This window comes from Psammomys obesus, unplaced genomic scaffold (genome assembly GCF_907164565.1).
Source record: "Psammomys obesus unplaced genomic scaffold, mPsaObe1.curated_primary_1811, whole genome shotgun sequence".
NCBI classification, from domain to species: Eukaryota; Metazoa; Chordata; class Mammalia; order Rodentia; family Muridae; genus Psammomys; species Psammomys obesus.
This window is the reverse complement of record NW_026586383.1, coordinates 8,084,876-8,109,114: the sequence shown is the minus strand read 5'-3', so window position 1 is coordinate 8,109,114 and position 24,239 is coordinate 8,084,876. Positions and strand designations below refer to the sequence as shown.

Here is a 24,239-nt window from a genome sequence, read left to right as displayed (position 1 = left end):
ACCGTGTGAGTGTCTGTGGAGGCCAGAAGAGAGCATCAGGTCCTGGGACTGGAATTACAGACGGTTGTGAGTTGTCATGTGGGTCCTGGGAACTGAGCCCCAGGTAGCCACTGAGCCACCTCTTCAGTCCCACTGGCAAATTCTTGATGGCGCAGATCAGAATCGCTGGATCTTGATACTAGATTACCACGTCTTCATTCTATTAGTTTTGAGGCGTGCATGTATGGCGTGTGTGCTAGGGTTCTCATGTGTGTGGAGGCCCCAGGTTGACATCAGTAGTTCACCTCTCCAGCGCAGGTAGGTTTCCCTTCTCGTTTTCATCTTTTCCTTGCCTCCCTCCTTTTATCTTTCTCTCTCTCCTTTCCTTCCTTCCTTCTTTTTTCTTTCTTTCTTCCCTTCCTTCCTTTGTTCCTTTTTAAGAATTAAAATTTCTGGGTGTGGTGTTTCACACCTTTAATCCCAGCACTTGGGAGGCAGAGGCAGGCAGATTTCTATAGTCAAAGGCCATCCTGATCTACATTCAGAGTTCAAGGCCAGCCAGGGCTACATAGTGAGACCCTGCCTCAAACAAACAAAACAAACACAATTTAAAAAATTTAATACTCCTGTGTGTGTGTGTGTGTGTGTGTGTGTGTGTGTGTGTGTGTGTGTGGCCAGCAGAAGTCATGACGTCCCCTGGAACTGGAATTACAGGCAGTCATGAGCCTTCCGATGTGGGTGTTGGGAACTGCACTCAGCCTCTCTGCAAGAACAGCACACTCTCCACCTCCGAGCCGTCTAGTCTCTCCAGCCCCAATTAGATCAAACGTAAACAAACGTCAGCTATTCACAGAAATGTTTGGAAGTGAAGATGAATGCTGGGGGCTGGGAGATGGCTCAGCAGGTAAGGGGTTTTGCTGCCAAGCCTGACGACCAGAGTTCAATCCCTGGAACCACATGGCGGAAAGAGAGAAAATTTTTTCTGAACGGACTGATGACTTCCACATGTATGCTGCCGTATACATGCCTGTTGGTTGGAAGGCATGTATGCATACACAGACACAAAAGAAAGAAACAAACAAATGTAATTTTTAAAAGTTGAAGCATTTGTGTTTGTTTGCCGTAAATTACTGATGAAGTGGCAAGAATATAAAGGATCAGCGAGCAGAGCCCTGAGCTACGGAGCCCAGGCCAGGGCGGTTGGCAAGCCCACAGCTGATGTCCAGTTCTGCTCTGAATTCATCGCCAAGCCAGGCAGCCTTGAGTTTCAGGTTCTGTGTCACAGGGAGAACAGGCACCCGAGACGGCCCTGGCGTCACCTAAGGAGAGGACTCTGAATGGACCATCTCCTTTCTGTACATCTGAGCCGGAGAGCGCTGTCACAAGGAGGCGTGGGAAATCAACTCCTGCTGCCCCTCCTCCCCGCAAGGACACCAAGCAAGAGCTGAGCTAGCCCTCTGGCTTTGGACAGGAGAGGAGAGCTCTCTGAAAGTCTGGCTGCTCACCAGCTGGGTGGCCACGAGCCCCCGGATTTAATGTTAAACGGTACCCGTTACTGAGTCTCTTGGACACGTTCTACGGGGAAACTATGTCACACTCCAACAGATCCGTTCTGAGGAAGAGGCTTACAGTTAAAAACATGTGAGGGAAACAGACGCAAGAGCAGGAACAGCAGCGTGAATGGTAATATCTCCAGAGGCTGCAGCTCTCAGAAGTGGCGTTCACACCATGAAATAGCTAAGCTTAAAGAAATGAAAAAAAAAAAAAAAAACCATGAATAAAAAAATACCTAAAAACTGCCCAAGCAGATTCCAGAAGAATCAAATAGACATCACAGATGGAACATATGGTTACAGGTCAAGCAAACAGGAACACATGCTGACATCCGGAAGACAACGTACCGAATCTACAACTTTGAATATCAAGAAACATGACTGCATGGAAAGAAGATTGGACGAAACACGACAAACCAAATGTAACAAGATGCTGGTGCAAATCTCGATGCCAACCAAGCACTTGGGTGTTTCCTACAAAGGTCTTTCAACTTTCTGCACACTTGAAGGTTTTTTGTCTTATAGTAAAAACGTTATGTATAGCCACACACAGAGTAGGAGGCTGTGCGTTCGGGAAGTAGGTACTGGCCTGGAATGTAGGTAGACCGGCCCTCTCAACAACATGGAAAGGCATGCTCAGGAGGAACCCTAACACGTTAGAAGTAACTTATGCATTTATTAGTGTGCGGGAGGAGGTGCCCGTGTGGATGTCAGAGGACAACTTTCAGGGGCTAGTTTCCCCTTCCATATGGAGGTGCTGGGGACTGAACTCAGGTCTGCAGACTTGGCAGTAGGTGCCTTTACCTGCTGCACTGTCTTCTTGTTGTCCTGAGACTAAAATGCGTTGTTTTGATTTTTGGTTTTTCGAGACAAGGTTTCTCTGTGTAGCCTTGGCTGTCTCGGGCTCACTTTGTAGACCAGGCTGACCTGAAACTCACAGAACTCTGCCTGCCTCTGCCTCCCTGAGTGCTGGGATTACAGGAGAGTGCCATCATGCCCAGCCCAAGAACAAAGTGTTTTAAGAACATATTAAAGCCACTGAAGAAGCCTGGCATAGTACTGCACACATTTAATCCTAGGACTTGGGAGTCAGAGGCAGGAAGATCTCTGTGAATTTGTTGCCATCCTGTCTACTTAGTGAGTTCCAGGCCTACGTAGGGTCTCAGAGTGAGACACAGCCTCAAACAACCAGCTAACCAAGCAACCACTGAAGACATAAGAGAAGTCTGAAATTCCCAAGCCAAAGCCTGAATGAAGGCGGTAGGAGAGAGGCCTACCGAAGAGAGTCCCTCAGTTCTTTCCTAAGCTAACAAAACAGAAGGCCTTGCAGGACTCAGTGGCCTAAAATGTGGCAGCTCACCTGGCCGTGGAGGCTTATGACTGTGATTTCATTACCTTAGAGGGAGAGGCAGGAGGATTCCAGGTCCCAGGCCAGCCCAGGCTACATAATAAATAATGAATCATGAATGAATGAATGAATGAACAGATGAAAGAGCCAATCAGAAACAGGCATTCTGCCCCTGGCTAGGACTCTCAAGGGCTTTGCAGAATGCTGCATGGTATTGAGCAGAGCGCAGGGCAGTGCAAGGGCGCTGACGGAATCCCACCCTGCAGAGGAAGCCACAGGCTGGCCTTGGAACAGATTTGCCGTGCATATCCCATGGGTGGTCCGTGAAAACCCCAAGGCCTGACCCCAGAAGGGAGCCTGGCAGAGGTGAAGGCAAATCCTCTCTGCAGGAACACATGTCATCCTAGGCTTCAAAGATTTACCACAGAGAATTTCTAAAGAAAGCCACCAACCACTGGCCAACAGTAAATAAACAACTAATGAGTGCATGAGGAGCAGAAGACCGTGAATGAGAATCGTGAGGAAAAACAGAGCAGCTAGTGTACTGAGCTGCGGGGCCTGCTCTCCAGCCAGTGTGTGAATTTAACAATGAAGGCTGTAGAGGACATTTTCATACACATGGAATCCATAGCGCCAAAAGCTCCTTCTTAAGAATGAGCAACATATTAGGTAGATCTTTGTTGGCAATATCTAGGGGAAAAAAAGGAAAAAAGGGGTACCACAAATTAAAAGTACGTGTGATAAGAATGAAGATGTAACCAGCAAATAGAGATTTAAAATCTAAGATAGTTCAGTGTCCCAAGAAGTGTGGGAGCCGGCAGCTTCCAGCCGGAATGGGCATGTGAGCGCAGTTGCTGGAGCTTCCTGCCACCTGACAAACCAGATGTGGTGGCACACACCGGCAATCCTAATCTGCTTGGAAGTTTGGCCATCCTTGGCTACACAGCAAGTTTGGGGCTAGCCTGGGCAAATGCTTAATGACTCTCACACACATGTAGAAGAGGTGTGCCTGTGAGGAGAATACAGACATCTCATTCAGGTGTGTTTCTCTAGACGGACAGACACCAGGTGCAGCCCAGGCAGGCAGCCAAGGCACAGGGGTACTGGTGTCCATTACGGGCTCAAGGACAGGTCAGCCCATCACGTGGGGGGAGGGTCCTGTGGGAGTCGACAGCCCCTGGTGTGCTCTTTAATGCTCGCATCATATTGTGTTGGCATTCCCTCTTCAGAACCTTAGCAAGTCCTCAGCAGCAGAGAAATTGCACTCAGAAACACAGGGAGCGTTTGAAGCCATTTTTTTTTCCTTTTTATTCCAAACACATATTTTTGTAAACCTGGCATCTCCAAACAGTGCAAGTGAATCAGAAGTGACTGAGGAGCCTTGAATACACATGACACAGGGAGGAGGGACAGCCCCCTCCCAAATCCTCCTGGGTAGTGTGTGTGTGTGTGTGTGTGTGTGTGTGTGTGTGTGTGTGTGTGTGTATACCTCAGGGAAGCTGCAGACATGCAGAGAGCAGGCGTGCCTGCCATGCAACAAACCGCTTGGAAAGCGTAAACCCACACTGCCAGCCACACATCAGATTCCAAGCAGCAAACCAAACACCTTAACAAAGCAGAACCCAGGTCAGCTGGGGAGAGCATCACACCGCGTCGGGGGACCCGCCCACCATTCCCCACTGTGCTGAAAACCCAGAAGACATTCTAGAAGGCTCATCTGGCCCCCTTGGCTCTGCAGCCGCCCTTCAGCCATCCTCAGAGAAAACATTCCCCACTGTCAAAACCCACGTCTATTAAAATTCTGTGTTCTTGAGGAACTGTGAAGGACGCTCAGTTTCTGCCTTTTGTTTACTAAAGGGTGGGTCTCCCAGTAGCATTTCTGGGGAGGTAGCCGGGAATGAACCTGGTGCTCTGCATCTGTGAAGCAGGCATTCTGACACTGAGCTCTATCCCAGTCCATCCCAGTCTACCCCTCAAATAACAGTGCTTTGTGGTACCTCTGACTTTCAGGAAGTCAGAAATTCAGCCCATTTTTTTTCCAGGTAATCTCATCCTTAGATAAACGTGCATAACATTTCCACACTCACCACACTGGTGCTCAACAGACGGCACTGCTCACCGGGGTGCCCCAGGAGCATGGTTGCTGTTTGGTGAGCATATCCTTGGCTTTGGCTTTAGCAAAGGAAGTCACGCAATATTTGGTGTGGGGGGACTTCACACAGCCTACCAAACCTCTGAGCACTGAGGTGCTTTCCCAAAGCGCTGCCTGAGGGACAGTGACAGGGACACCGGGTGTGCACTAGTCAACCAGCACAAGGCCAGCTGCCCGGGTCTTTCATGCTAGGGTTCTTGTGCTTCCAACTCTCATGACCTCTTTGTGGCAGGGCTCACTTTGGGGATGATGTAGACTTTCTTGACTTCTACGTAAACTGAGAAGAAGGGGGTTGACTTTCTTTTTAAATGGACATTGCTTTAGGCAATTTTAAAAAGGGGCCCCTCTTCATCTTAAAAACAAAAACAAGCAAGCAAGCAAACAAACAAAAACTCTGCTTCAGTCCAGTCCAGAGATCTGGTTAAAACCATGGATAGCACCCTTGAGAGTGTCTGAGGGGCTTCCATAGTGAACTCAGAGGCAGAAGGGTGCAATAGGCTACACAGCGGGTTTTTAAAAGAGTGTTCTAGAGAGAGGTAACACAGGAACACCAACCCCCTGCCCACTTCCCCCCATAGCCTACAGAAGGCTCAACACTACTCAGTTGAGAGAACTCCAAGAAAACATTCCACCTCCTTCTCGGCCTCTGTGCCAAGCAGCCATGTCCCTCGCTCTCCTGTCATGGGACACTCAGCATCATCAGATAGGCAAAGATGCTTTCTCTTCCCTACAATGGCTGTTAGGATTTGCTTCTGGGGCTACTATATAGTTTTCTTAGAATCTGCCTCATGGATTGTGATGACCTTCTGGGCATGTTCCAACTTTGAGGGTCCACCATTCACGATCAGGCACAAGTGGGCATTTTTAGCAGAGTCTGTCCTTCCTCTTTATCCATGCTTCCTCAGGTGTGGCTTTGCTGGCTAGCTGAACCATGCATCAGAGTTACCGTTATCCTGACCCTGGTGTAGCCATACCCTTTGCAGAAAGCAAGCCAGTGGGGACAGATGCAATCACCTAAAACTGCAGTTGGTTCAGTGGTGGCTTTACCAACTAACAATCCCAAGTGATTTATTAAAGGAAACCATGGTGTGATTCACACATCATCATCACCACAGAACAGCTGCAAATGGAGTTCACGAAGAATCCACACTCCACACTTATTGTGGGAGGGCCTACCAGCCAGAGGTGGCTGTGTTCTCTTCCTCCCAGCACCCAGCACAATGCCTGACGCACAGTCCAGGCTGTACCTGGCTTCTTTCCTTCTTTCCTTCTTTCTTTTGACAAAGCTTAGGCACTGACTGGTTTCCTGGGCTGCCCCTTCCTTCGGCAACCACAGTCTCCATTCCAGAGTCAGATGCAGCATTTGACTTCTGGGATCAGTTTTGATTCCTGGCTGTTTTGGTTACCTAAAGCTGAAGGATTCACTTGTATGGGGGAGTGGACACTAAAGCTCTTGGTTTAGCTCAGAGTTCTTTGCATGATTTCTGGGTCTCCCTACTTGAGGCTGCCCCCAAAGCTCTCCTCTAGAGGGCAGAGTCATCTTGTCAGCAAGAACAGAGGGCAGGATGTTTATATCCCCTGCAGGTGTGGGACCACAAAAGTCCAGACTCCTGAGCCTGATTTGCCCACGAGGTCCCACTGGGCTGACGCCACCTCATGGGTGGTCTCCTGAAGTGACACTGTTCCCTGGCTTCCCCTACTTCCCTGTCCTGTGTTCTCCACTTCCTCACTATTACCTTCTGGGAAGAAATCCTCAATAAATTACTTGCACCCAAGTCCTATTTAAGGGGTTGACTCTTGAAAATCCCACCTACAACATAAACATAAACCAAGTAGGGTGTCCCTCTCTGGGAAGGAACCTGCAACATTACCAGTTGGGGACAGCAAGAGGAAGTGAGGAAATGGAGACCCTTAAACTAAAGTCGCACACTGCAAAGTAACAGGCTGTACACACACAGGCACGGGTCTTTGCTGAATGAGCACAGCTTCAGTCCTGGGCTGTGGTCCTTGGTGCATGGTGTCTGGAAAGAAAGAGATGTTATTCCGAGGTTGACCAGTTGTCCATCCAGTACTTGCTGACTCCATAGGGAGGATGCAGTGGCTGATGCATGCATTAGGGTAATACAGAGCATCTGCTATGAGGAAATCAGGCTTTCCAACTCAGTTCCTGTTGAGAATCTCCCAGGGGGGGTCCATAAGCGAAAGCACTGATACTTCTTCAAGCTCTCTGAACTTGACTTCAGGTGAAAACCATGGGAAATGTCTTAGGTGCTCTTGCCATGTCCGTGGTGCTTTTGTAGTACTCCCAGCTTGGTGGATTCATTTCATGAGGTTTCTTCAGTTTATCTGCAAGGTTTTTTTTTTTCCTAACAAGTTCCAAAGTACAGTAAGTTCCTTCTCTTTTTAAAATTTGTATGCAGGTACATGTATTTCCAAGGTTTCAGTGCTTGAGTGAATTATAGAACTATTTAATAGAAATAATAAACCATTGATACAAATATAAAGACATGATCAATATAAAAGGCTTACATTTATAAAAAATACTTTTAGGTAACAGTTTTCCCCTGAGGGTTGACCGCTCAATGTTGCATCCATAAATATTGCTTTGCTCTGTAGCTTGTCTTTCCGAAGTTCTGAGTTTCTTCTGTGAAGGGAAGTGGTGTTGGCCCCAGTCGTGTGACCTGGCTGGAGGTGGCCGTCTCAGGTCGGTACCGGGCTTGACAGGGTGAGGAAGACTACAGCAACAGTGGGGCCTCCGAAAAATCTGGAGAAGATTTCTTTCTTCCAAATATGGAAGATACAAAGATCAAGGACCACAGGCTGGTGACGGGGACATGAGGGCATCACATGACTGGCACGGTGGGTCACTGGTTTTTCTGGACCCAGTCCCAACCATCTTCATTTTCTTTCCGGTTTTTTTCGGCTTCAATGATCTCTTTGTACCTTCGGCGGAAGAAGCCCATCTGAAAGACAGAAGAAGCTCTGGGTTAGGACAGGACGAGCTTTGGGTGCCACGGCAGCCTGAGCTGTAAGGAGGCAGGACCTGGTCCTTCCCAGGGTCAGGGATGCTGGAAGAACGTTTCAGGTGAGATTGTTTTTAGAAACATACTGGCAAGCAAAGAGTTAATGTGGATCCCCTTTCAAACCACACTGACTTCCTACTGTCTATCTCCCAGCAAGCTGGTCATCACACAGGCTGTGGGAACAGTTTTCTAGCAGTGCTGCGTGCTGGAAAACATCACTTGCTGGAGGCTATTCAGAGGTGTTTGCAGTGATGCAAAAATATAAACATGTCACAGTCAGTCAAGCTGGAAAGAAGCTGCATCCTTCTAGACATCTATGATAGACAGTAGTACAAGCAAAGGAATCGACTACTCATGCACAAAAGCCACCATTTCTTGAGCTTAATTGCTGTTTTTCCTCCTGCTTATGTGTTTCTGTGCAGAGGTCCTTGTGTTTATTTGTATGTGTATGTATGTGTATACGTGCATATGCACGTACATGCTTACACATGCTTGTGTATATGTGTCTATGTGTTTATATGCTTGTGTGTGTATTTGCGTGTGGAGGTCAGAACTGGGTCCTCCCTCAGGAGCTGGTCACTTCGACTTTTGAAATGAGTTTCTCAGTGGCATGGATGGCACCAAGCAGGCCAGGCTGGCCAGTGTCTGTACGGACCTCCCAGGGATCCCAGCAACGGGAGGACAGGTGAAGGCCACTGTGCCTGCCTTTATTCATGTGCTGGAGATGGACATGGGTCCTTACACATGTGTGGCAAGCACTTTACCTACTAAGGTAAGTTCCTCAATCCTTATACACTTATTAATGTCCTGAGAGACAGCAGCCATCTGTGGACCTGTTTGACAAACATTGCTCTCACACTCACACAACTTTTTTTTTTTTTTTTTTTTCAAGACAGGGTTTCTCTGTGTAGCCTTGGCTGTCCTGGACTCAATTTGTAGAGCAGGCTAGCCTCAGACTCACAGAGATCTGCCTGGCTCTGCCTCCCTGAGTGCTGGGATTAAAGGCATGTGCCACCACGCCCAGCAACAAACTTTTGAAAGTATCCATGGGATCTCATTCCGCCTTGTCTTTCTCTAGAGCTTCCTCCTGTCTGTGGCATTCCTGGTATCTATGGCATCAACACTGTGGACTCCCGTAGAACCGGTTCTGCATCCTCATTCAGGGTGGCAGCTTGCTTCAGCTTTGTACTCAGAAGACTTCCTTCTATTCTGGTTCTGGTGCTGCATTGGTCTGTGGCTTTTCATACATGTAAGATGAGCGCCCGGCTTATCTCACACAGTCATTACAATGGCCGCTATCCAGCATTTAAGTGGCTCTTGTAGCCTGTGGTGGCTGGTATCAATGTCAACCCGAGAGACTCAAGAATCACCTGGGAGATTATCTGAACATAATTTATAAGGGGGGGTTATCTTGATTAAATTGATTGGTGTGGAGAGACTCACCTTTTTAAAAACACTTATTTTATGTTCATGAAGTGTTGTGCCCACACATCTGTGTGAGTGCCATGTACGTGCGATGCCGTCAGAGGCCAGAAGGTGTGCTGCAAGGATTTACGCAACTAATGCAATGGCAACTCTTATGTCCCTTCCGTTGTGTACGATGTCATCCTTGCCACCGGTAAAGGCACTGTTCTCTCCTGCAGACAACGGGAGGGAGTTCCCTCAGAGGACCAACCCAGCTGCCTGCGCACATTCAGGCTGTAAACTCCACTCTCCCTAAGAGTTCTGACCCTGAAGTCAACCTAGGAGTGACGATGTGCAGGGGAGGCTGAGGTGCCACGGATGTGGACTTTCTCTTCAAAAGACCATTGCTTAAAGACACAGTGTGCTCCTGTGCCAGGGAATGCTGAGGGTGGCAGTCCAGGCGAAGCACTGTGCATGGGGGCTGGGCTTGCCGGCTATCAAAGAAAAGGTTACGAGGACCACTTCCCAGCAGATGGCCGTAGAGCGTCTTATTCTAACAAACACAAATTTTTAGGCAGGTGATGTGAAAGCCATCAAGAACAAAAGGTAAGAGGATTTGGGAATGACATAGGTAGCACTTGCCTGGTATACACAGGATCATGGCTTCAATTCCCAGCAACACACGCCCGCACATATACTCACGTGCAAGCATGCACAAAGAATGGATGGATGGACAGATGGATGGACGAGTGAATGAGTGAGTATTAGTTTGCATGGCCACCACACTGTATGGCACCTTGTGCCAGTTAGTCATCAGCGTCGCCCTCCTGATCATCTAGCAAGTAGGTCCCATGCCTACACCTGTCTTGATTGTAGCTCTTCACATACTCTCAGGAAGGGCTGCAAGAGCCTCAAACCTACAGTCCCAGCATGTCATGAATGCTGTATGCCCACTCCTGCCTGCTCCTACTGCCAGGATCTGAGCCCCAGATGCCTGGGCATTAGCAGCCTCCAAAGTTAAATATCGGAGGTGGGAGTCAAGTCGGGACGTCCCCCATCTATGTGTCCTTTCTTTAGACATCTTTATATCATAAAATCATGCCAACAGGCTGGTAGACAGAGAGTCTACTACGACAGACCATAAGGTATTGCAGACCACAGTCTACCAAGACATATCATAATCAGAGTCTCCAGGTAAAATCTGAGAATCCACACGTGTGTGTGTGTGTGTGTGTGTGTGGTGTGTGTGTGTGTGTGTGTGTGTGTGTGTGGTGTGTGTGTGTGTGTGTGTGTGTATGTGTGTATGGACATACAAAGATGCACACACACACACGTTTTAAGGCAGTGTACCACGATGTAGCTCTGGCTGGCCTAGTATTTACTATGTAGACCGGCTGGCCTCGCAATCACAGAGGTCCATCTGCCTCCGCCTCCTGAGTGCCGAGACTAAAGCTATTAGTAACCAGGCCTGGCTGAGAACCCAGGTACTAAAAGGAGATATACAAATTCAACACAAAGTAAAACCGGAGAAACAAAAAGACCCCATTCTTAGCAGCTGGAGAATCAGTAGCATGATACGTTTTAGTTCTAAAAATTGTTTCCAGTGCTAGAGCAGTTGCTTTTGGCACACACTGGGTCCTAGACTCAATCCCATAGAGCTTTCCCCTAGCTTGAGGCAAGGGTGACAGATTTAAAAACATGCTTAAGGTATTAAACATGATGTTTTGATACATGTACACACTGAGAAATGTCTACTATGATCAGACTAGAGAGCTTGGCCCCGTCTCACATGGTAACATTTGTGTATTTAAGAACGATGCAGTGTTAATCTCAGGGAACTTCAAGGACCAGATACAAACTGTCAATCTTGTGTTAAAGTGTGGATATACTCTGAAGCAGCGCGAATTATGAAATGTCCGGTAACTTTCCAGGCTTGGTGTGCTTTCCTCTCTTGCAGGCCTCCCCTGGGCACACGCACTCACTTTTGTTAGCAATCCTGGGTATATCTGGGGGAGAATTCTGGGAAGTCTTGGGCCGTCCACTGAGCGCACCCTGAGACTTCTGGGAAATGATTAACAAGCATACACTGTATCCATAGCGACCCCACACTTCCCAACCAGTGGAATCAGTTGCTTTTCATGAGGCCTTTTTGGAATCATCCAAGGTCTGCGTTCCACGAAGGGTCAGATGTTTTGTTTATAGTTATTCTGTTTGCAGGAGAAACCACCCTTTGAGCCAGCTCATGCCTACTTCAAGGTTTGTTCAGCTGGAGGCCTGGGGAGGCAGAGTGCCTTCTGGTCCTGACAGAGTCTGCACCTCCAAACAGCAGCTCCCTGCAGGCTAACAGGATGTGTCTCCAAACCTGCCAGGAAACCAGCCCAGTGGCAGGTTCTCCCCGAGCAGCCCAGTTAGGCGGGTGCTGGCTGAGTCAATGAACCGGAGGATGAGCCGAGGACTGATCCCATTCTGAGGTCCTTCTCCTGCGGTCCAGCCCACTTTAGGGTGGTAAGGGCGGCAGGACTATTCCAGGGCATCTGGGCTCTTAGAGGCGCCCATCTGTGCATTGGCCATTCCAAGGACCTTGGGTCCACTCCTCCTTTGAATTAGCTTGGAACCTTGTGTGTACGGGTCTCTCAGACTTGTCTGTTTACATAGCATGTCTCCATATTGAGATGTTGAGGTACAGCATTAGACCAATATTTACTTCCAAATATAAACCAGTCCCATTGCATGTCACTGACACATGCTTTTTAGTGGTGCGCACCCTGTTTGGCGACAACAGGAGAGGGCTCTGGGGAGGGGGAGTGTCTTCCATGGGTGCACATGACTACACACTCTTTTGGGAAGCCTGAGGAGGCAAGTTGGTGACCCCAGTGACCCCTGGAGTGGCTGCCAAACCTTCCACGCTCTCTGTGCCACTCCGCCGATGTCCATTGCAAGCGTTTTTGTTCTGAGTTATAAGTGATGCTCTCCAGTAAAAACCGTGCTTTTTAAGAAAGCACTAGAACACCAGGCTCTGGGAACAGTTCTAGCTAAAGGAGGCCCCTGAGTAGCTCTTGTCAGGGGTAGCCAGGCTCCTCCTGCTTCCATGTCACCTGACCAGTCCGGACTGGGTCTTCCTGGCAGAACAACGGTACTCTGTTTTAAGTCACCTGGGCTTGAAAAAGTATCAGTCGGGAGAGAAAATCAAGGAGGGTCCTTGGCTGACGTCAGGGGACAATTTCCTTCAGTGAAGGAGTGGCCTGTGTACCTGGCAAACTGTAAGCAAGAAAGAATGGACTTGGGAGGCAGGGAGAACACCCTCTCTCTCTGCTTAGCTCAGGCTGGTGTGATGAGTTGAAGGTGTTTGTTTCTCAGACATGGTAGCCCCACGCTCTTGTTCCTCTGAACAATTCAACCTTCCCATAAACAGGCCTCTAGGAAGAGGCACCAAGCTGGGGTGTCTTCCAACCCAGCCAGGAGCTGGAGCAAGGGAGAGGGAATGTTTTGGATTTTTTCCCTTGAAAGAGTTTCACGTTTCAAAGTCTTCCTCCTGTGCAGTGGTTTGGCAGGCTACTGTAATCCTCGCACATCACGTTTAAATTACGGTTCCCAGTGTCCTCGGACTGCTCAGCTCTGAGAAGGTTGATTATGATCCATTTCAGGGCTCTGCTGAGCTTGGGGCCCTGCTGTGGATTTTGTGAAGGAGCCAGGTCCTTTTGCCGCCAGGCGTGAGAGAAGTCTGGGCCATCAGCAGGCCCTTCAGGAAGGTTGGGGAGAGTAACGGCAGGGGTGGAGGGGAGCTTGGGTGGGCTGAGTGCAAGCGTAAGGACCGGGACTTAGCATTTGTGGAACACTCATTTGTGGGACCCCAGAGCGTTTTTGCTTCAGAAAGACAGGAATGCCAAAGGACATACGTCACAAGGGTCAGGGGCTCGTGAGCCAGGCCAAGCCCTGCTTGCTCCTCTCTGCCAGGGGCACCTCTCTCAGAGGGTTTCAAAACAGCACAAAGTCTGCCGTTTGCCTCTGCAGTTACTTGGCGTATGGCACCTAGCAGGGACCCAGTGCTCCCGGGTGAATGAAGTCATTGGCCACCCAGTGAGCATAAAGTGTGTAGATCCACAAACCCGCATGGCACTCTGAGCCAGCTTTTCCACTGAGTTTTCAGTATCAGAGCGGCCTCTATGGTTAGACCACCCTGTTTGGGGACAACCATCTTTGGTCCCCAGATGACCACCACAGGCAACAGTGTCCAGAGGCACTGTGAAAGGGAACGCAGGGGTCTCACAGGCACTCCAGTGGGCAGAGGAGGTTGCCTCTAAGCCTGACGACCCGAGCTCAGTCTCCAGCACCCACGTGGTGGAAGGAGAGGACACATTCTGCTAGCTGTCCTTCGACCATCGCCAGCTCCCCACAAAAGAATTATTTTACAAAACTGAAACAGAGTAGAAGGGAATTCAGTAGATGCTTCCATACGGGAAGAGGACCTGACCTCTGGCCATCTGTTTAGTGTGTGTTCTTAGAGGTACGTTTCCTGGCCAGCTGGGTGGCAGGTGCCAGCCAGGCTTCCCTGGAGGGGAGGGGAGAGGATTACATTCGGAGGACGGCAATAGGCCCAAACTGGTGAAGTCAGACAGCCAGATGTCGGGCTGGACTTCAGCCGTTTCCAGCTGGTTTCTCTGTGCTGTGCCATCCGAGTGACATGGGATTGCTACTCAATACCCACAATGCATTGTCTTTAGGTTGTGGATGTAGAAATAGGAGTGACAAAGTGTCTGTACTCCAGGGAGGTCTTCCAACCTCCTCTCGGCTTGTTATCCAATCAGTCCATGCGGGGATCGGGGGGCAACTTGTGGGAGTCTGGCTCGTCTTCCACCCTTCAGGTTCCAGGGGTCAAACCTGGGCTGCTTGGCTTGGCAGCAAGCTCCCTTGCTGGTGGGGCCATCTCGCCAGCCATCCTTTTATGTTTAAAGTAACGTACACAGTGGAAGGAGAGCTTGACTCCTGAAGGGTGTTCCTCTCACCCCCGCACGTGAGCCACAGTACACGTGGACACATGTGAGTGTCCACAGGCTGGAACTGAACCTGTGGCTCTATAAGTACTTTACCTGAACACACAACTGAGCACACGCCTGGATAGTTTAAGTCACAAGTTGCCCATGAACAGCTGACCCCACGAGAAGGCTTCCTTTGCATCTGTGCATGCAGAGAAACAGGCCAAGACGGAGAACACACCGTACTCACCATGGCTCTTTCCATGATGCCACATGCATCTTCTCCTCATTAGGTTATCATATTTGATCAACTCATGCATATTGTTTTGTAATCCCAAAGAAATTAAGCATTTGGATTAAAATAATCCACCCATAATATTCTCAGAGCTTGTTCCTGTGACAGGCATTTGAAAACTGCTTTGCCAAAGGACACTGGTTATTCACTTGTGCCCATAAGTTAGCTCAAAAGCAGGACAAAGGTCTGACATCTCTGCCCTCATGTGTGCCTCCTTACCTCTGGGTCAGGCTCTGCTTGTCTCTTAATGACTGTCTATCTGAAAATCTGCAGGGCCTGACCTGACCTCTCTTACTTCCTTCCAAAGTCACAGATGACGCTGTCTTCAACTGGAGTCACCTTGGACTCTAGGAAAAGCACTGTTTGCCCACATATCACCCATTGTGAGTCACTGCCCAACCAGTCATCTTATGGGAACCCGAGTGATCTCCTGGAGCAATGACGGCACTAACCGTGTCGGGATGGCTTTAGCTCTCTGAGGATACATAAGAAGGGTGATGGAGGTCCCTTCTCTCCCTCTCTCCCTAAAGTGCTCCAAGAGGAGGCAAGATTCCATCCCCTGCCCGAAGGGGCTGCTGACCTCCTTTGCTCCTGTCCTGTGATGTCTTCCATGGACCTCCAGCCCGGGGGAGGCCCGAGACCTGGCATCCTGGGTGGGAACCCACGGGCACCTGTGGGCACCAGACTCACCTTCCACAGCAGCACAGCCAGCAGCAGGAAGATGAGGATCCCTACCAGCAAACTGATGGCGATGATCCACCCCACGACATAGCCTCGGGGCTCCAGATTGTGCAAGGCTTCAAAGACAACCTAGAGGGCAACACAGAAGCAAATCCGTGAAAGCAAGGCTCACGACCCTGACGTCAAATATCCCAGGCTGAACAAAAGCATGGTGAAGATGTCAGGACACGTCACGCTCCGGAACTAGAAGACAGTCTCCCACTTTGCATTCTGATGCAGAAGAACAACAACAACACAGAGGGTGTTTCTCAAGGAGTGAGTAGTCTGGGTGTTCAACTCAATGTGCCACTTAGTGTGGAATTATTTGCTTAAGACCTTTTTTCCTAGGAGACTACGGACTGCACAGGGGCTAAAGCCCTGTCTAAGGTCTCACAGCGGTCCTAAACTGTTAAAGGAATTCACGGGAGATGTGCTGTCATTTCTAATCTAAGCCACATGCAACTGGAGGCTACGGTGACCTGAAAGAAAATGACCCCCGTAGGCTCATAGGGAACGGCACTACGATGAGGTGTGGCCGTGCTGGAGGGAGCGGCCACTCGGGCAGGCGGGTTTTGAGGTCTCAGATGCCCAATCCACGCCCAGTGTAGCCGTTCACTTCCTGCTGCCTGCAGATCAAGATGTGGAACTCTCGGCTCCTTCCCCAGCACCTGTTTGCCTGCATGCTGCCATGCTTCCTGCCGTGATGATAGTGGACTGAACCTCTGAGCTGGAAGCCAGCCCCAGTTAAGCATTTTCCTTATTAAGAGTTGCCGTGTGTCTCTTTGCAGCAATAGAAACCCTAATTAAGACAGAAGTGCATCTCACTGACATGCCCTTGTCCATCTTTATTTATATGTATGTGTGTGTGTGTGTGTGCATGTCATATGCATGCAGGTGCCCTCAGAGCCTAGAGGAGGGTATCAGATTCCCTGGAGCTGGAGTTACGGGAGGTTGTGTGCTACCTCACGTGAGTTCTTGGGTTCTCTTTAAGAACAGCAAGTGCTCTTCACTGCTGAGCCATCTCTCCAGCCCCGAGGCACACTCCTCAACGTCATCGGTGTGCTGGAGCTGTCCTGTGTTAGCTTTTCCCTGTGTGCATCTCTTCCCAACTCAAGACATGGTGATGACAGTTCGCAATGGATTGCAGTGGGACTATTACATCATAGAACAGCAAACCGGTCTGGGTTTCTCTAACCTCTCGCAGGAGAGCTGGGCATTTTCCGTGCAGTAGCTCATGTCGGCTGCGCTCTCTGGCTCACTCCTACTCCCACGGGTCAGAAGGGACTGTGGTCTTAGGGAATCTGGGTGTCATTATGCCCCCTTCTTCCAAAGCAAAAGCCAGTCTGACCATCTTTAGTTGCTTGTCTCTGCACTTCCGGAGCGAGGGGTTCGGAGTGATGTGAGTTGGGGTAGTGGCCGGTGTAAATAATTATCCACGAGACAGGCAGGTTCTTTGGTTTCACATGTAGAACTTGAATCTAGAACTTGTTTTTAGAGAAATTTAGTGGAGCAGAAAAGCTCCTTCCAACCTGAGAATGAGCTAGAAAAACTGCCTAGAAAACCCAGCAGGCACCCTGGGAGATGGACTGGTGTGGTCCATAGCCAGGTGGGGGATGGGGTGGTATAGGCCACAGCCAGGTGGCCTGGAGCAAAGAACTTGACCTCTCTGACTTGGTTTTCCATACCTATGAGTCAAGAGTGCATCCAGCCTTCCCTATAGGTTCAGGCAAAAGCTGGGCCAACCTTCTGGCAGACAAGGATCCTGAGCCAGCTGTGAACTCAGTTGGGGGTGGTTAGCTTAAGGCCCAGAACACTGAACTGTGTCCTCTTGGCAAAGCTGTGTTGGAGGTCTGGTTTTGTCGATACAGAGATGTGAGTAGCCACTACAGTTTAGTCTGGCAAATTTCGTAAGAATGCCCTGTCATGTCCCTGGAATGTTACTTTGTGTCTTTGCTTCTTTTTTTTTTTTTTCTCAGCGATGTCCTTGGTCCTCTTGGATGTGAGCTCTAGACCTTGGCAGATCTGCCTCTTATATCCAGATTGCAATAAATTCATCTGTGAGTGATTCAAGTGGCCTACAGTGTCTAAGAAAGCCACACCACAGCTTAGAAACAAATGGAGTGTGGGGGGAGAATGAGCAGAAGAGGGAAGGCAATGTACAGAGCACACAGTGTGGCGACATGCTGACTCCTTCACTCTGCCGCTCAGGGCCAGTGGCCCAGACCAGGCCTCCAGGCCTCTGTGGAAATCCCGCTTCAGAAGGACAGTTGATAGGAGCCAGGCGCTCTGAAGAATCCCACGGGGTGAGGATACATACTTGTTCTAAAACCAGAAGTCTTTCTACTCGAGCTTTTTTCCCCTACTAGGAAAGTTGAGAACACACTGCAGAACTGAATCTTAGTTTGTGGACCAAAAAGGCAGTGCTGGGAGGAGCCTTCAAGGAGGACTCCTGGGGTTCATCTCCAGATCCTTCCCCTCCCTGTGGGGAGAAAGAAAGGAAGGAAGGAAGAAAGGAAGGAAGGAAGAAAGGAAGAAAAAGAAACAAAAGCCCAACAAGAGCTTCTTGCCAAGACTTGACAGGGAGAGAGAGAGCCACAGCTCTCAGAGCAGAAGGGTTGGTGACTCGGAGCCTCCCTGCATCCCAGGGTGCAGGCAATGCATCCCACACCTTCTCTCCACCGGCACAAGTGCCTTCATCCTTTGCACACTGTTAACCGTTTCCGTTGGTGCTCCAGTGTTGACACCATGGTTTCTCTGCACGTCCTAAGCCTCGGATGTTGGGCATGTTCCATTCTATCGTGCTCTTTAACCGCTGCCATGACAGTGAGCAGGGACCACCACTCTCACTTTCCAGGTGAACCGCTGAGCCAGCTGCCAAGCGGCCAGAATGCAAGTGCCAACCCCAAATATTTGACCCTCAGAAAAACTGAGCCTAAGTAGTGGAGGACTTGCGTTTCGCTTGAGTTTCCACGTGAAGAGAAGTCAGGCCTATCATCCATCCCTGCACCAGTCACGGGATGGCCGACCCCCATCCCAGACTGGCTGCTGTTCTCATGATATACCTACAGGAAATGAGAACAGGGTGGGATGTCCTTGACCCCAGCGCTCCCTGCTCGAGCTAGGATGGCTGGCCGTGAAGCTCCAGGGATCTGCTTCTCTGCACTTCCCAGCGCCAGGATTGCAGGTGTGTACTGCCACATCTGGCTTCTTACAGAGGTTATAGGAACTGGAACTTCTATTTGCCACCCTTGCACAGCAAGCTCTTCACTGACTGAACCGTAGTCCCAGCCCCTCACATCCCAGTATTATGAAATGGTGTGCCTCTGCTGTGGTTAGAAAATAAATGAACATTTTTCTTTCTGTCTAAGTGCATAATTCTTCTTGAGTTGACTTCATAAGTTTGTTAAAGCAACACAAATTCTCTGAGAAAGGGCCAGACTCCCTGGAGAGAAGGTAACATTTGTGGGAGGAAATATGAAGGCGCAGCAGGTTGCACAGCCCCCAGCAGAGCAGTCCATTGGCGAACTTCCCCCTCTATTCCCCTGGGACTGGGATTAGGAGGGTGTCAAACAGTGGATAACCCTTCCCTCCCCAGGAACAAGGAAAAACTGCAGAATTCCAAGGCTTTTCTGTCCAGCCTCTCCCTCACTGGAGGGCTAACCCATGAGGTTGACTGCCCAGTCTGAAGCCTGAAACTTTAAGGAAGACATGGAAGAAGAGAGTGAGAGAGAAGGTTCTAGGTCTTGGCGATTTGACATCACCTCTTTAAGACAACCAAGCCATTGTTTAAGTGCCCCCATCCCACCCCCGTGCTTATCCATGGAACAACAGGAGAGCAGAAGGGATTTTAGGGAAGGGCCCAAGAGAGATAAAAATGACCCTGGCTTCAGAGTAGAACTCTAAGCCCCGTTGATGCTTCCAGACAGTTTTTCCTTTGGCCAATCACTACAAGAAACTTTCACATACCAGCAGCATCCCAGCAACAATAGAACCCTGAGGCCTTCTGGGGGCCCTGGAAGCCAAGGCAGCCATAGCTTTGGGTCTACCACAAACCCTTCATCTTCCCCTCAGATCCCAGTGCCAAGCCCCAATCCTCTGAGCAGAGCTGTCCTGGCACAGCCGACTCACCAGCGTCTCTTCTGGGTTCCCGTTGGCTATCTCCACCACTCTCAGTGAAGGATCCACCTTCACCTTGGCTCGAGCCATGAACTGGATGACAGAGGAGCTGTCCTAAGGAAGAAATGACATAATTCACCATGAGGCCACTTTCAAATGACACGAAGAAAGATTCGCCCCGAGAGGGACCAGGCAGAGCCCACACATATTTTATCACTAAACTAGCAGCTTCTCCGTCACAGGTACCCACAAAGCATTGGCTTCTGGCCTCTCTTGAGAATTCTTTTGGATGGTGGAGGGTGAGCATTGTCGTGTTTGCCAGTAACGAATACACGCGAGCATGTGTGCTTCGGTTTCCGAGTGGTGAGGGCCAGCTAGCTGGAGATGGGTACCAACATACTCACAAAGAGCAGAGGGTAAAGAAAGCTATTTAACTGTGTGCAACAAATCCCAGCCTGGCAGCCCCCATAAGGCATCTGATTCCCATTTTCTAGTCATCTCCTTGCCCTGACCACAGCCCTCAAAACCATGAAAGCTCAGTGATTCTTAACCCTTTCTTTGCTCTTGAATGAAGATGTCTCGGGGCAGAAGCCCTGGAACATTCACAGAGGATATCTGATGGCGTGACTGTGGGGGTGGGGTAAGGTGGGAGAGAGAAACATCTAGTTTATCAAGCAGGTCTAAGGGGCAAAGAGGGGGACCTCAGCTTCAGGAAGTGCCTGTTGGCAGAAGCGGCTGGAAGCCTTGCTCAGTGGGCTCAGTTTCAAAGCCACCATCCAGATAACAAGATCCAAAGGAGGGATGGAGAAAGAATTTGGATAAAGATGTGCCTTGGCCAAATTAGGGCCTCAGGAAAGGCCAGTGTCCACCGGCTGCGGACTCTCCTCGCTGCCCTTGTCTCTGCCAGCCAGTGATCTTTAGTGTCCCACCTGCTCTGCTGAGGCCCTCTGTCACTGGAGGGAGCTGCTGTGGTTTATATAGTCCCTAGAATACGTGTGTTGGAAATGTAACTCCCGAAAGCCATGTGCGTGGAATTCAGGGGTAGGCTTCAGGTAGCTTCTTAGACTAGATGAAGCCAAGAGGGAAGAGCGTTCGTGTGCCCCACAGCAGTCTCCTGGAATTGAAAACTCTTCTCCAAGAGGGAGCAGAAGATTTATGTGATTCAGGAGGTAAAGGAGAAGTCCCTTGTCTGGGAAAGTGAAACTAGGAAGATTCTGGAAGCCCCTCCCAGTTTTAGAAAAGGAGTAAAGCTGCTGGGGGAAGGGACCTTGGGGGAGGGGACTTCTCAGAGCCCAGGGCTGCAGACCCCTTCCGTTGCCACCTACGCTGGCGTAGGCTTTTCAGGGGTGCAACTGCTGTTCCAAGTCATCTCGGCTGCTTATGACCCTCATCTATACTCCAGAAGGAACCATAACCAACAGTCACTGGTCCACCAAGTTGTTCTTTGGCCCAGTCATTATTTTGGTTTGTTGTGGATTGCCTTTCAGAGGTGAGGCGGGAGGGGAAGGTCTCTACAGGGAAAATCTGTCACACAATGCTGTGCTGCACCAAGAAGAGAGACCAGGGCCCTCACTGTGTAAGGCCCTTCCTGTTGTGGCGCCGTGTAGCACGAGGCCCTCATAGAGGCCCGATCCTTGCACCACGCCCTTGAACTTCTCCAGCCTCCCGATCACAGAGCCAAAGGAACTTCTATTATTTACACATCACCCAGTCCCATTCTCCCTATAAACTAACAGAAAACGGCCAAGGCAGATCTCCCAGTCAGTTTCTGGCTTTGCCCTACACCAGCTGAGTGTACAAAGAAGACCCCTCTCCCTCTAGACCAGCGGCTCTCAACCTTCCTAACGTTGTACCCCTTTAATACAGCTCCTCATGTTGTGGTGACCCCCAACTGTAAAGTTCTCTTTGTTTCTACTTCCGAATTACAATTATGAATCATGTAAATATCTGATGTGTAGATGGTCTTAGGCAACTCCTGTGAAACAGCTGGTTGATGCTCAAAGGGGTTGTGACCCACAGGTTGAGAAACACTGCTTGACCATAAGTTCCCAGGGAACCTTTGCTCATCACCCAGGAAACCACTGAGACCACAGAAAACCACTGAGTCCCTTGTAGTGGCACAAAGGACCCTTGGCAATGTACTTTGCCTGTGAGCTGTGAGTTGTGTACTAATTATTCTGGGAAAAAAAAAAAAAAGCACTGGGCTCCTGTGTCTGAGGCCCACTTGAACTTCAGAGCTATGTATGTATTGGTCAAATCTAACATTGTTATTTTAAGAACTTTAATGTTAATTATGAGTATTTGCATGTGTCCCTCATTTTTGTGTAAGTATGTGCACATGAGTGCAGGGGCCTGCAGGGGCCAGCAGAGGGCGTCTGGTGCCCTGGAGCTGGATACAGGCAGTTGTGACTGGGTGCTGGGAACTGAACTGTCTGGTCTTCTGGAAGAAGGTGAATGCTCGTAACTGAGTCATCTCTCCAGCTCCCCTATCTTTTTTTTAGCCACCCCCCTTAATAAAAATACTTTTTAAATGCTCCTTGGGAGGATTGTAATTCAAAAGACTATTTCTGCTTCATAACATGTTTCAGCACTTTAATAGTTTTGTAAATTTTGGTTTCCTGTATCCTCTGATCCTCTACTGATTTTACTCTTAATTCATTACTTAATTAACTTTGTGGGGAAGTTTTGGGAGTCATATACAGCCATAGCCTACATGAGGGTGGACAGCTTCTGTCGGTCAGTTTTCTCCTTTGGTCATGTGGATTGTCGGGAGGGAGCCATCCTCTGAAACTGTATTTTCTATTATGAATCATCATTGTCACCACCTTTGATATTAACAGTGATAATAATGGCTAGGTTAGAGGCCAAGCAGATGAAGGGCTGGCTAGAGCAGGCCCTGGTGCTTGTGAAAAGGTCCTTAGGGACACTTCCAAAGAAATCCTATCCTCTGATGATTTGAAAAAAAAAAAAATCAGACCCAACATTTCAAATGAAAACTAGCTTAGGTTAAAACAATAAAACCTCAAATTCCCTTGTCTGGAGCCAGACCTTGAGGTCAAAGGAAAATAAACAGAACTCTAGGCTGAGGCCAGCCACAAGGTCTGCATTGATCCAAGTCCTCAGGGAGACCCAATGGCCCTGGAGCCATCTGGTCGGCTCCTCAAAGGCGCTGTGCCAGGGTCCAGGCCTGACACACTGCTTCACCACACAGGGTTCCATGTGGCTCCCATGTCAGCCTTGTTGCAATCTGCCTAAATTTCTGCTGTGTGGCATCCCAGAGCTGTCACCTCTCTTGCCTGGGGCTCCCTTGGTTTGGCTGACTCCTGGGAACAACAGTTACGGGATGTGGTCCTTGGTAAAGTGTAACCACTGGTCCCTGGAGAGATGCAAAACAACCAGCTCAGAGCTGCTCACAGTTGCACTCAGCCCCGTGACCAAAAGCCAAGCAGCAGCCATGTGACAAGGGTGAAGAGACGGCGGAATGGTCTTCGCTGTCAGTGTGTGCTCTGGGGATAGTGATGAGTGAGTGTCACAGGAAGGACAACTGTCAGCAGCATTGGCTAAGATGGACAGGTGGGAGGGGCTCTGTAGCTCACACCTGGCTTCCTAACATTGTCCTATATAAAGGGGGCACGCCAGGGAAGCCCTGAGTGTGAGCCCCACTTCCTCAAACTAGTTTCCAGTTGGTGTCCAGACCTCCTCAGTGTGCGGAGACTGTGACTGCCACAGAGATGGGGGACCATAAAGCAAACCCTGCTCCCAACCTCTCCCTGAATCCCCCCAACGGCCGTATCTTCTCAGCCTGGCAAATCACTGCTGGGTCTACCTAAAGGCCGACCACGCACTGACTCTGAAGGCTCTCACCTGCGGATGGCTTTACACGCATCTTGCATGTTTTGTCTTTTCAAATAAGAACAAACAAGATCTCTGAGGCTAACACTCGTATATTACCTTCATATTCAATTATTTCTGTAGCATCCTGTGCCACATGAGCCCGTCATACCAGCAAGCTCTTACTTAAGATAAATCAGAATAAACCTTTATCACAGCAGCAAAGTAAACCATGGTTCACAAGTCCAAGTTCTTTGAGGAATCATTTCAACAAGTGGTCAGGCAAACTAGGCTTCATGGGTCAAATTTGGCCCTCTGCTTGTTTGTGTAAATAAAGCTTTATTAGGAACACACTCATGCCCTGCATTTGAATATTGTTTATGGCTGCTGGCAGAGTCGAACAGTTACAAATGACCTAATTAGCATGTACATCTGTGCCACAGGCCACACGCACCCCATGTAGCTTTGAACATGGCTAGCCCAACACAAAGTCAACCTAATTAAAACGTTGCCAGTTTGTTTATTGTCTGTTTGTTGTTTTTGTGAGCCTGAACTTCATATGTGACCATAGTATGGCATAATGTCAAAAGGCTGAGCATGCATGATTTTGGTCCATAAAGCCTGAAACAGTTCTTGCTAGCCCTTGACCGAAAAGGCTAGCCAACCTTTGATCAAAAACAAAACAAAACATCGTTCCCAAATCAGGAGAATTTGTAAGCTTGCCAGACAGCAGCATCTCAGATTTTAGCCCCCAAAGAATTTGAGGTTTTATAAGCCCAAGGGGAATTCACACACACACACACACACACACACACACACACACACACACACACACACACACACAC

General features: G+C 49.3%; 1 protein-coding gene across 1 annotated transcript in view; it reads right to left on the bottom strand.

The window, feature by feature from the left end:
• Positions 1–4,165: 4,165 nt before the first annotated feature.
• Itga9 (integrin subunit alpha 9) overlaps positions 4,166–24,239 on the bottom strand; it is a 268,798-nt gene continuing 248,724 nt past the window's right edge. The window contains exons 28-30 of the mRNA XM_055601549.1: positions 19,576–19,677; positions 15,418–15,537; positions 4,166–7,995 (exon numbers count right to left, since the gene is read on the bottom strand). Of these exons, the coding sequence (XP_055457524.1) occupies positions 7,897–7,995; positions 15,418–15,537; positions 19,576–19,677 (321 nt within the window). The 3' untranslated portion in view covers positions 4,166–7,896. The remainder of the gene's footprint in view (positions 7,996–15,417; positions 15,538–19,575; positions 19,678–24,239) is intronic.